Genomic DNA, 12,079 nt, shown 5'->3' on the forward strand with positions numbered 1-12,079 from the left:
CCGGTGCCCGGGGGCGGCCGGTGCCCGGGGGCGGCCGGTGCCCGGGGGCGGCCGGTGCCCGGGGGCTGCGCCTGTTACCGGCCTGGCTGGGCAGCGCCAGGCGCGGTTTGCCTGGAAAGCCTGTCGCAAGCGGAGGTCGAACGGACAAACCAACCCCCGCCAGCCATACTAGGTAACTATGCTGTAAAACGTGTGGGTATGTATAGATGCGTGTGTGTGTTACGTATATGAAACAGCAAGAAAACCAGCCCAGACACCCTCTCACCCACCCACCCTTTCCTGGTCTGTTTGCTACTGAATACCCCAAGGTGAGCAATGAAAAGGAGGAAACTAAATTAATGATATTGAAAGCCTGGCTGCATCGGTGGCTTCTGTGGCCTTACAGTCAGTATTTTGCAGATTCGTTTCAGTTTCTTCTTGTTGCATTTTTTTTTTTCTGAGCAAATGTCGCTAAACCTGTTTTTAAGCACAGATGAAATCACTGGAAATTAGCCTTCATCAGTCTCACCTGTTTCGGGAAATCCACCTCCGCAACCTACTAAAGTAGTTTCAGGTTATTAGAACCTAAACGTTAACACTTAGCTATTTCATACACCACCGTCTCCGTGCTCCTCCTACACACCAAGTGAAAAGGTTACAGGTTTTCTGTATTACGTGTTTTTGCTTCCGTGACAAACACTGTGAATGTGCTTTCAAGTGGAAAGAAGAAAATACTTTTTGAAAACTTTTCAGTGGTCATTGCACAGTATTTTAACTCTTCTGAGAGGCTCAGCCCTTTTTTGAGACAACATAAGCGGGTGAACTTACACTGAAACATATGTTCAAAGCTGTGTTTGGTGCTGTTGACCATGGTATCCCAGTACAGTCTGCAAGTTAATGCGAGTACATCCTTCTAATACTTGGGTTTTTTCCTGTATTCTTGAGTGACTTCTAGAATCAGTAAAAAGAAAGCGCTCTTTATTTTTGGCTAAGCTAATGCATAGGCTGAGCAGCTCTTCTTGCCTTACACAACAGCAAGGCAAGGGGCCTTCACTGTGCTCAGACCTTGGGGAAGGGGTATCTGTTCTTAGCAGAGAAGGGTAGGCAATGCTCTTCCCGTTATTCCTGCTTATGACCTTTGCAGACATGACTAGTAAGTTGTGTAGGAGATTTTTGGTCATTGTTAGCAGCTGTTTGGCACCATTTGAGATTAATGTTGTAGGGACCCTGAGTTTGTGTAGATGGATGACTTCTTGCTACTGGTGTTCCAAGGACTGTTGCTCAGATACAGCTTTGATCAGATGACATGTTTCTTAAAATGCCTGTGGCATTTTGTGTACTAATTTTCCCAACATTTCTGTCTCTGGTTACAGTGAACCACTGTTAGCAATAAAGAATTTTCCCTAGTGGGGAATTTTCCAATAACGGGGAAGTTTCCTGAAGAAGTAGGTGGAGTTACATCAACATTTAAATTCTGTCACAAGAAACCTTTGGGCAAATAGTTCTGTTTTTCCTGTCTTCTTCATTTGATTGTGATACAGCAGTAATACTGAAGAGCATTTTGCACAGTAAATTATCTTGGTTTTTATAAAACTCTGTTTGCATAGATGTCAGAAGCTGGCAGGAGGAGAGAAGGGGAATTGTGGCAGGTTCTGTAAGAAACAGAAGATTGCAGCTTTGCTAAAGTTCTTTCATTGGCATCTAGGTCTTGAGCTGCTTCAGCTGATCCAGCCAGCGGATTGTTCTTCTCAGGGTGAAAGAGGAGAAGGGTCTGTAATTGTTATTGCAACAGGTTTTTTAATGTGCATCTGGATTTGACCTGGACCTACTTTTTTTCCTCTCTGAAAGTGAAAAGTTGAGCCCAGCAGCAGACTTTCTCGCTCCTGCAGAATTTTGTAAGTAAGAGTCATACTTCTTTTTGTGTGCAGTAAGGCTTGTTTTCCTCTACAGTGGGAGAAAGTTTATGAATTAAAATTCAGCAACTGCAGGATACAATCTTGGGTCTTAGAACTGTAAAAGTTTACTTGTCATCCATCTTACAGGAGTTAATCAGAACACCTGTCCTGGAGTTCACACCAACATTCAGATTTCCAGACAAAAAAGTGGGTATGAGTTGCACGCATGGGTATGGGTATCTTTCTATGACTACAGTGCACATGTTACTTGTTCTGAGCAGTCTCTCAGCTACAGTGTCCACTTTAAAAAAAAAAAAAAAAAAAAAGTAGAAAGTATTTTGGGGCTGGGTGTGCTACAGCTCTGGTCATTCTGGCATGGGGAGTGTAGAGAGGTTGCACACTCACTATACCCATCAGTCTCAGCGGCTTGCTCGTCTGCAGGCTAGCCTCTAGAGTAAGCGCAATCAGAGCACACCTGTGAGATTGGTATGCCTCTGTCTTGTTTGAGAAGCTTTACTTTGGAGCTTAGTTGGTGCTCTGGACTGCTTGTTACACATGAGGCAGTGGCATCATGATGGAGGCACTCTCATGCGTTACCACCAGAAAATCTTAGGTACCCACAGGATTAGGCAGCGGTTTGCTAGTGCTTTTAAGAACATCACTTGTCATTAAGGGCTGAATTGGGTACCTAACCATCTCAAGAAACCTAGGATTTATTTATCAATGAAACAGATCTTTCACCCTGAGAATCTTTTATTTTCCTGTCCCTGTTAGCAGAACATCCTTTCGTAATTGCTCATGCCTGCCTCACAATGTGTTAGACTGACTCACTTTCTCAGCTCTGTCTGTGTTTGCTTCTGCAAACCTGCTATTGGCATCAGCCAGCAGCAGCAATCTGAGGAAAAAAGTAGCTTGAATCAATTTTTTATAAGAAGTCTAATTCCATTAAGCCGTAACACTGCAAAGGCACATGCCTTGTGATTGAGGACAATATTGTTACCTTATTATCATCTTAAAGTTGAAAGCCAGAGAAAGAAAGACAAACTTACCAAAATGGTAAGAGTCACAGTCCAGATAGATTTTCATGAGTTAGGAAGCATGATGGGTATTACAGTTGCCTAATTTCTTACACAAATGCTGACACTACCACTAGAAAACAGCTGAAGGCAATCTTTCCTTATTTTTCTGGGTCTTTGGGTATCCAAAATGAGGACTTAAGATTCTACAGTTTTCTGTACTCACTGAACACTTCCCTTACAGCGGGTTGAATATTTCTTGACAGTAATTTGAAAAACGATGGCAGTGTTTGATACCAGTATTCCTCTGACTTAAAACAGACACTTAGCAAGTGCAGGGTGTGTGTGAAGGTAATCAGTGTTTTTTAACGTTATAGTATTGTGTAGGAGTATAAAAGCTATGTCAGTAAAGAGGGAAAAAACTTCTGATGGAAAATTGAAATAATTTACATGTTCAGAGGTAAAGCAGCAGAAATTCAAGAAAATAGATTGTCTTCATAGGCTGACTGTTTTTGTCACTGTTTTACAAAGGCACTATTGTGTAAATACTCATAAAGTGATTAATTACCACAGGAATTCTGTTGGCAGAATATGTAACTTCACAAGCCCCATGATAAGTACTGTGAGATCAGGTGTTACAAAACCAGGTATGTTCACATTATGTTAAAGTATGGCAAACAGGTGGGGAAGAACTAAATTCTTTTTCTTCCACCGAACATATATAGAAAACTTCTCCATACTCCTAGGAGGAACAGCACTCCCTGCTACAGTTTAGGGGAACAACTGGGGATTTGTCAGTATTTATTTACTAATTGACAGATAGTAATAAAGCATATGTTTTGCCATAACCAAGGGAAAATGTTTAAAGCAAGTAAAATCGGATATTCTTCCTGAAACTGTGCAGGAAGGTTTCTGCCTGATCATCTACTGTAGCTAAAGGTGCAATTTTGTCATGTTTTCAGCCAGAGTGGAATTCAGTGCCTTCTGTCTAGTTCTTTGCATGGAGTGACTACAAAGCGTATTTTACTGTGCAAATTAGAAAAATGAGCAGATACTTATACTTACCTATTATTTTTATCATTTTAGGTTCTATCTACATCATGGAAAAGCCTTTGCTTTTGTTTATATTTATATTCTACTGGCATTTCCTAAATGGTAAGAAGATGAGTCCTAAGAAGCAGTAGAACTGTTTAAGTATGTTTCCGTTCCATGTGTAAGCACAAAAATGTTAATTCTTCAGTTTTCTTTCAAGTGCTAGCGTCTGGAGTTTTTCCATTAATGTTTTAAATAAAAAGGTCTTAGCATGTTTTTACTTTTAACTAAATATGTGTGCTTTGATACAGGGCCAGGTTGAAATCCCCAGTGTTTCAGCATAGACATAATTTCAGACAAGGTACTATTTGCATTACACAAAAGGTTTTATTGGCACTGTCAAACCTGGGAGTTGTCATGTATTTAACATTGTGTGTAAAAACAATTGCCTTTTGTATAAACAGAGCATTCCTATCCAAGGCACTAACCATTGCCAGTTACTGTGGCAGTGTTCTGAAAGCAACAGGCTATGCACACATTTGCCTATATTTAGTACAGCATCACGTTGCATGTGTGCACAAAGTAGGTGTCTGCAGGTATAAATAACCCAGTTTGTACCAAAATTGGGCAAGTGCATACAAGAATGTTTAACTTTTTTGAACAGGGCAGGTACTTTTGGTCCTTAAAATGTCCTATGTATATGGTAAGGCATGACTTGAAAGATTAGTCTTAAAATTGGAAAAGTAAGGTTTCTTACAAATTTTGTTTTTCAGCTTTATTCACAGTTGAAGCCCCCCAGTCACTCTACACTGTGGAACATGGGAACAATGTGACCATGGAATGCACGTTTCCAGTGAATGGGAAATTAAAGTTTGGAGATTTAAGTGTCAGCTGGGAAAAGAAAGATGAGTTGAAGCAGGTTTATGCACTTCTTAAAGGAGAGGAAGACTTCAAAAGTCAACACAGTGACTTTAGGGGAAGAATAAAATTGTTGAAAGAAAATCTGAACTTGGGTCGGTCTCTCCTTCACATCACTGATGTGAAGCTCAGAGATGCAGGGTTTTACCGCTGTGTTATTGGCTACGGGGGAGCTGACTACAAGATAATCAATCTGAAAGTTAAGGGTGAGTGTGCTACTGCAGGAGGTTCAGTGTTCTCTGATACTGTTAAAAGATTTCGGAAGAGTCCCTGAAGTAAGACATGACTGTGTTAGCATTTAAAGAAACCTTTCCAGGGGTAGAAGCTGACTCATGGCCCTTGCACAGCTATTTATCTTTGTGTTTCTGTCTGGGTTGAATCCATGTTCTGTCCTTTATTTCCCACAATGCCATATGAGGAACTGTGTTGCAAACCCATTTAGACAGGATGAAAACCAGAAAGCAGATGTACTTTTCTAAATAGTGTCAAGACTGTAATAAATCCTGTACCTCCAGTTACTATGGAGAGACACAATAGTGATATTTACTTTTCCTATCAAGAGCATTATTTACAAAATCCTAGCTGATGTACAGAAACTGGACCGAGGGGCTAATGATAAAGAAATGCTGTCTTGCTAATATATGCTGTTCTTCTAGCTAACTACTAGTAATAATCTTCTTCCATTTGTTTAGCTCCTTACAGAACTATAACCCAAGGAGTAGTGAGCACGAGAGACAATGAATGGAAGTTGACATGTCAGTCAGAAGGATACCCACAAGCTGAAGTGATGTGGCGAAACAGACGATATGAAGATTTGACTGATAAGGCAAACACAAGTTATGAAACTGGAAGTGACCAGCTGTATCGTGTGACAAGTACCCTTACAATCAAAAGTAGGATCGATGAGTTTTTTTACTGTATATTCTGGAATAAAGAGCTGCAAGAAAATACATCTGCCATTTTACACATAGCAGGTAGCTTTTCTGATATTCACTTATGGCAATATACTTCGAAGGTACTATGTAACTTTTTCCCAGTTGTATCAGCTGTGATTTGGTTCTCTTTCCTATATATTTTTGAAAATGCTAAAAAGAAATTCTCGTGTTGTTATTAGTTATTAGTGTATAGTTTCACCGTAATAACATGTTCATCATGCACGTCTGGACAGAATTCAAGGGTAGAAATTTTGCATGACATACAGTTATGTGAAAATTGACTCTGAGTGTTAAAAAAGTTCCATTATTTGAAAAGCATATTGCTTAGAGCCTAGAAATTAAACCCTCCCCATATAAATTAAACAAACCTTTCAAGAAAATTCTGTTTTGATGATGGTAACTGTCAAATAACTTTGAACACCGTTTTGTCTTTTTCTGCAACTACAGCCTTTGCTTTGAGCAGATTTAAATCTAACAAATTGTACACAGATATTTTTTTTCTCATAAAGTCTGGATTGAAGGAAGATGTGTGAATGGAGAAGACCAATGCAGTTTCTCATTAGACCTTTTAACTGGGCATCACCCCTACTGCTTTTGATTACTCTTAATTTCTGCATTGTACCCTGCTGTGTTTGCACAAGCTTTCAACCAAACTGGAGACCTGAACCAACCCAAAAATAGTATTTCTGTTTATCAGACTTACTTGGTTAGGTCATTTCCCTGGTTCATCATGCAGTTTTAAAAACACGTGCTGGCAAGCTTTTTGGGACTGACAAGGGGTGGAAACAGGCAGCTTGAGAGTGAGGAAAGCCAGGCCATCCTTTCAGTGAGCGGTGAGCAGGCAAGTATGGTTTTAACAAGAAATGTCTCTGGGATTCAAGGAAGCCACTTACCCTTTGCATTCAGAACTTTACCAGCTGAGAGGCACTCCGTTCTCTTTCTCAGTCAGCTCTTTCCTGTAGTCCTCATGGAAAACTAAGCTTCTAACACTTCTAACCGTGGTGACAGGCAGGATTTGTGCTTGTAGGTAAAGACACTATCACATGGAATGAGGAAGGCAAAGATAAATATGAATGTTCCTTCTTTTCCTGTGTTGGGATGAGATATGGTGAAGCGCACCATCAGCACCTGACCTTAGACAAAATCTGAAATGCTGTTATCATGTCAGAACTGCTCATAGCAAAAGTAACATGGTGAAAATGAAAGGAAAAGGGAGAAGCTTATGCAATTATGTAATGTTTTGCCCCCTTGATTTTCTTGAAGATTCAGCTGATGGTCTTCTGTGGCCTAAGAGCAGACACTTTGTTGGACCAATTCTCATTGTGACCGCTTTCTTTGGATCAGTGCTTCTATTAATGCTCTACATAAGAAAAGGTATTAAAATTATTTATTTTAGTGTATCTCAGTTATTATCAATCTGTTCTACTGATTGCGAACCAGAATGCTAGGAGAAGACAGGGTACTAGAGTTGTTTTTTTTCCCTACATTCTCTAAAAAATTTCACTGAACTGTTAGTGCATGGGTTTTTTTAAGTGATCTAATTGTTATGAATTCTACATACATCTTGATTCTGGTTAAAACACCGTATAAACTGCGGACTACATATGAAGTGATAGATCTAAGGTTTTGAGTCTGAAAGATTTTTGTTTTTTTCTTTTCCTACAAGAGCGAATATTCCCACTGTGGCTTCAGACAACTGGATTTATACCCTTTGAGCTTTTTCAATTCACTTCACTGGCTTGAATTGGACATTTTCAGCATCACAGTATGCTGAAGAGCTGAAGCATTGACAATGATTTGTTTTCACTTGCTAGCTAACCAGAGAAAAATCTTGGGGAAATAATTTTGAGGGTGAGCATGAAAAGAATGTGGTTTGCCCCCAAGTTAAAGAAAAATGTTTGAAATGTGTTCCTTAACCTGAAATAAGTACTGCTACATTTTGTTCTTTGGTTGTTTGTGGGGTTTTTTCCCTTGGAGGCAAAGTAGGTTTGAGGATTTTATATACAGGTCTATTTTTTAGTCTTTTTTTTAACAGATACAATAAAGTCATGCAGGTCTCAGAACATCCATGGGACTCATCCAAAAATGTCAAAAGGAAGGTGGTTTTGCTGAACATCCTGGTTTTGAGCAGAACTCTTCCTCTGTATAACAGATTTGTGGATTTTTTTTAGCTGGTGTGTAGCTACTTCTTTTTTTCCAAATAACTTTTTGAGTTTGGTGGTTGGGGTTTTTGGTTGTTTGTTTTTTTTTGGTTTTTTTTTTTGTCCAGTTGTCTGCAGAGAAAAAGTACAAGAGGCATTGAAGCCGATACAATACTCCTAGCATTATATCATACTGGCATGACTGTGTAAATTATTACACAGTCATGTAATGTTCCAAAAACCTGAACAAGATAGCTGACTAAATGCTTCTCTTAAAATTCTTGAATTTTATAGATGTACATATGTGTAGGTAGCATGAAACTCAGCTGGAATTAATGCAAAGGCTAGTTGTACTCTCTTTTAAAGTGGTATCTCAACAGCTTCCACACTAAAAGGTGTACTTTCTGAGGTGGTGTAGCAGAACTGTTGGTTTTCCTGTGTACCTGCTCTCTTTTCCACAGTGAAAACCAGAAACAGCCCTAATTTCTGTCTAGAAACTACACAAACTATCTATGAATAAACTCCAGACCGAGCATTCACGTTCAAGTTGCAGAAAATAAATACAAGATAAAACTAAATGTGTTATATTCTAAATATGTAATATAACTGCGTAATATTCAGTGTTTTGGTCACAAACTTATCTCCTGCATTGGTGCTATGGAAACAAGTCCTGGGAGAAGTGTTTGTAAGCTTAACAGGCTTGCAGGTGATGCTAACAGACTGCAGAAGGCCTGTATATAACCCTGCATGTATAAGAATACACTGGCCTAATAACACAACAGGGACGTGAGCAGAACATGAAAGTGGAAGGAGGGACAGCAAAATCCTTTACTTCTCAGAAGATTCCCGCTGGGGATTTCAGTGAAGGTCAGAAGTTTCCTAGGTTGCTTGAGTAATGTTTATTGTTCGTGTATATACATGATAATGTATATATGTCACAATGTATGTGATTATCATGATTATGTTGTATATGCATGTGTGTCATAAACTACAAGTTGATTCAGAAGCTAGAGCAGTAGCAACAGGTTTTTGTTTTAAAACGCAAGCTGTCCTAGATGACAAATGATTCTTTCAGAACAGAACCTCCTTGGAATATGGGTGGTTTTCCCCTCAAAAAGCACTGAGAAAGTGATCCCCTTTTTGTTCCCTGTTGCCCAATATGTTCAAATTCTTGGTTATAATATACAATGGGAAAACATTTTCTACAGATAGTAGTGTATAGTATCAATGAAGTTCTGTCTTAGGAATGAAGAAAGGAAAAGGGAAAGGACACTGACAGGTCGGGGGCGCTCAAGAATATATTTTAAATTCTTTGAAGAAATGGAGGGGTTTGAGAACACTATGCTAAGCATGCCCTTCCCACCAGTGTGCTTAAGCTCCCATTAGCTCTGAAGTAAGTATGTTGTTGGTTTTTTAAATTTTTCTCTCTTATTTTCTTTCAGCTAGAGCAAATAAGGACACTGGAACACCTGTGGCTAGTTCATCAATAGCAAGTATGTACACACAGTATAAATATAGATCAGTGTAATTAATGCAGAAATAATTGCTTGAGAATTTACTTTGTAATGGTGCCAACCAAACACAGATTTACATACAGCTTTCATTTTGCTTTCTACTTTTCCCTTACGTAACAACTATAAATTACAATTGATCAGTGACTTTTTTGTTACTATGTCAACTTACTGAAAGGAAAACATGAAAGAAAAGCATATTTGTTCCAGGACCAGATGTAGTCCTGATATGCACAAGGACAGGGCGGTGTGCTATGATCTGGGAAGTCTGTGATAGGATAGGACATGCTCCCTGGGACATGTACCTCACGATAGCAGCATATTCTGGTGTGCAGACTTTATGCTGCAATTCAAACCATGTTGGCACAATCCTGTGTTTCCCCCAGTATTATAGTGTGCATTTGAAGGTCTTTGTCACACCATTGAGGACAGAGGGTTTTGCCCTATTGAGAAGAAGCTTTAGCTTCTCTTAACAGTTTCTTTTTCCTCCTGTTGAGATACTGATGCTATTTGCTATAAGCAAAGCTCAGTGAATGGCCAGTAGAAGCATGGCAGTCAGAAATAGAGGAAAGAGTGGAGAGAGAGTTAATATTTACAGCAGGAGAGAAGAGACTAAAATCCTTCAGCCTCCTCTCATGATGGCTCATGTATGGTATGGGATATTCTGTTTGTTGTATGGTTTTATTTGGAGACCACTATAAATTAAACTACTATGTGAAAATTAGTTCATACTGGCAGTTGGGGGTTTTCCTAAGAAAACCTCTCTTGTGAATACTTGCCCAAAATGGACACAACACTTGGTATTAATCTCTCCTCCCAGCCTGCATTTAAGTCACACCATTCCTGGATGACCTGAGATAGCAGCTTTTAACACAGATTTATCACTACATGAAAAGTTCAAGCTATGCTGACTGTTCTCTGTATGTGTGTAATTTGTTTAAAGAGCTGTCAAAAGAGAAGGATACACACGACTGCAGAGATGCTTCTTTTGAAGATGAGTTGAAATGTAAGTATAAATTATGAAGGGAAAAATAGTAGCAAATTGCACACAGTGTAAATCATCAGTAGTTATCAGAGCCTTGATTCATGGCTGGTTTGTTCAGTCCCCTGTTCCAACAGACAGATGCTCCAAGTCAGAGAGTTGAGGCGTGGGGTGTGCTGCTAGGGGTACCAACAGATAGAACACTGAATGTATTTGAAGAACTTTAAAATAAGATTTTTTTAAAAAGGGCGACCCAAGCCACAGCAATTTCACTGTATTTGCTAGAGTACTTCCCACCAGTGTGTTTGAACTATCACTGTATTTCCTCCCATGATCAACTTCTTATTCTATTTGACCTTTTAATTTCATTTTAGTTCTTTAATTTTGACAATAAAGGAAATTTTTTTGGTACCTCTGAGGTCTAGGAAAGAATCCCAATACCATGAAATGGTCTGCAACACCATATTTTGTAATTTGATAATTTTTTCATGTAATTCTTCCTTTTACAGATATGCAAATTGAGAAGACCTAGGGAAATCGGAGGAAGCTTTTTTTCCTCTGTGGTGAAGGTTTGACAGCTCAGATGTTCTTTGTTCTGTCTGTTAAGGGGGATATTAATTTTTTATTCTCATTTTGTGATGGCAATCTTTCTCCACCTTGTTGTAACTCAGGAAGAACTGCAATGAAGTACTAGAATCATTATAGCATAAAAAGTCCTTGGATTCAGGCTTCTGCATATGAGACTAGGTGTGAAGGTATTTATTTAAATATTAATGTTACATCATTCTCAAGTTTATGCACTTTCAAAGACATGTTTAATTTAAAATATCTTTAAGGTAAAGCACTTTAGGTCTATGACCATCATGAATTTCATGGCTAGTTCTTGAACAGGCCATTTTCTGGGCTTGTTTTTTTCCTTTTTTTTGCCGCCTCCCCCCACCGAGCTCTCACTTCTTGAAGAGGTTTTGTTTTCCAGCCTTTGAAGAATTTTTTCATTACTTTTAATCCTCATAAAAGATAAAGGTACAACAAAACAAGATGCCATGCAGACAGGGCATTTTTTGTCCCTACTATAGATCGTAAAAAACCCAGATACTCACAGTTAAGCCTGAAATAGGTGCTCTAACCCTCTTGGCAACTATGGTTTGGAAATTATTTGATAATACAGAGTTTCTTGATCTCTTTCTCTGAAATGTGTTTTGGGTTTTTAATTTCCTTGTGATATAGCTGGAGTATACTTAGTTACTGCTCATTACTCTTCTGACTTGGGGATAATGCAACTCTTCAGATATTTGAGAAGGACAGCTCTTGATTTGGACTGCTTCGTTGTTCATCTTGCGAATAGAAGGAAGAGAACCTTCTCACGGCTAGAACACGAAATACACGCTCATGTGATTACTTAAGAAATGCTGAGGGAACGGGGTCCTGGATCGCATTTCTTAAGCTATTGCTTTGTGACATTTTGCTAGGTGCATTTTCTTTGCTTTTATTGGGTCATACACAGATTAAAATTATTTATTACAATGCTATTCACAATTACATTTTTAAAATAAAATATGTTTGTTTTTCATGTGTTTTTTCCTTCTCACTTTGACTTGTCAATAAGTAGTGTTGGCACTACTTGTGCTTTTTCTGGGAAAATCATGTATCTAAAATTTGGGTGTAGAATA

The 12,079-nt window shown here is 38.8% G+C and overlaps 1 protein-coding gene across 6 annotated transcripts; it reads left to right on the forward strand.

Moving 5' to 3' along the window:
* Nucleotides 1-11,977, forward strand: CD274 (CD274 molecule). Of its 6 annotated transcripts, XM_055699232.1 has the most exons (10): nucleotides 3-172; nucleotides 1,828-1,874; nucleotides 3,977-4,045; nucleotides 4,696-5,046; nucleotides 5,533-5,814; nucleotides 7,039-7,149; nucleotides 9,359-9,409; nucleotides 10,371-10,433; nucleotides 10,919-10,978; nucleotides 11,637-11,789. In XM_055699232.1, the coding sequence occupies exons 3-9, from the start codon at nucleotides 3,991-3,993 to the stop codon at nucleotides 10,939-10,941; spliced, it is 936 nt and encodes a 311-aa protein (XP_055555207.1). In that variant the 5' UTR covers nucleotides 3-172; nucleotides 1,828-1,874; nucleotides 3,977-3,990; the 3' UTR covers nucleotides 10,942-10,978; nucleotides 11,637-11,789. The 6 variants fall into 6 exon arrangements, with proteins under 6 accessions (XP_014131896.1, XP_055555207.1, XP_014131889.1 ...); XM_014276421.3 differs by lacking the exon at nucleotides 10,919-10,978 and having other exon boundaries at nucleotides 1-172; nucleotides 11,637-11,977; XM_014276414.3 differs by lacking the exon at nucleotides 10,919-10,978 and having other exon boundaries at nucleotides 41-172; nucleotides 1,685-1,874; nucleotides 11,637-11,977.
* Nucleotides 11,978-12,079: the final 102 nt, after the last annotated feature.

This window comes from Falco cherrug, chromosome Z, assembly GCF_023634085.1.
Source record: "Falco cherrug isolate bFalChe1 chromosome Z, bFalChe1.pri, whole genome shotgun sequence".
In the NCBI taxonomy this organism is placed as follows: domain Eukaryota; kingdom Metazoa; phylum Chordata; class Aves; order Falconiformes; family Falconidae; genus Falco; species Falco cherrug.

Bases quoted from the DNA above. Each gene is read 5' to 3' on its own strand.
- CD274 (XM_055699233.1), top strand. From the start codon at position 3,501: ATGATAAGTACTGTGAGATCAGGTGTTACAAAACCAG. The intron at 5,047-5,532 runs GTGAGTGTGCTA...CCATTTGTTTAG, and splicing joins AATCAATCTGAAAGTTAAGG to CTCCTTACAGAACTATAACC. The intron at 9,410-10,370 runs GTATGTACACAC...ATTTGTTTAAAG, and splicing joins GGCTAGTTCATCAATAGCAA to AGCTGTCAAAAGAGAAGGAT.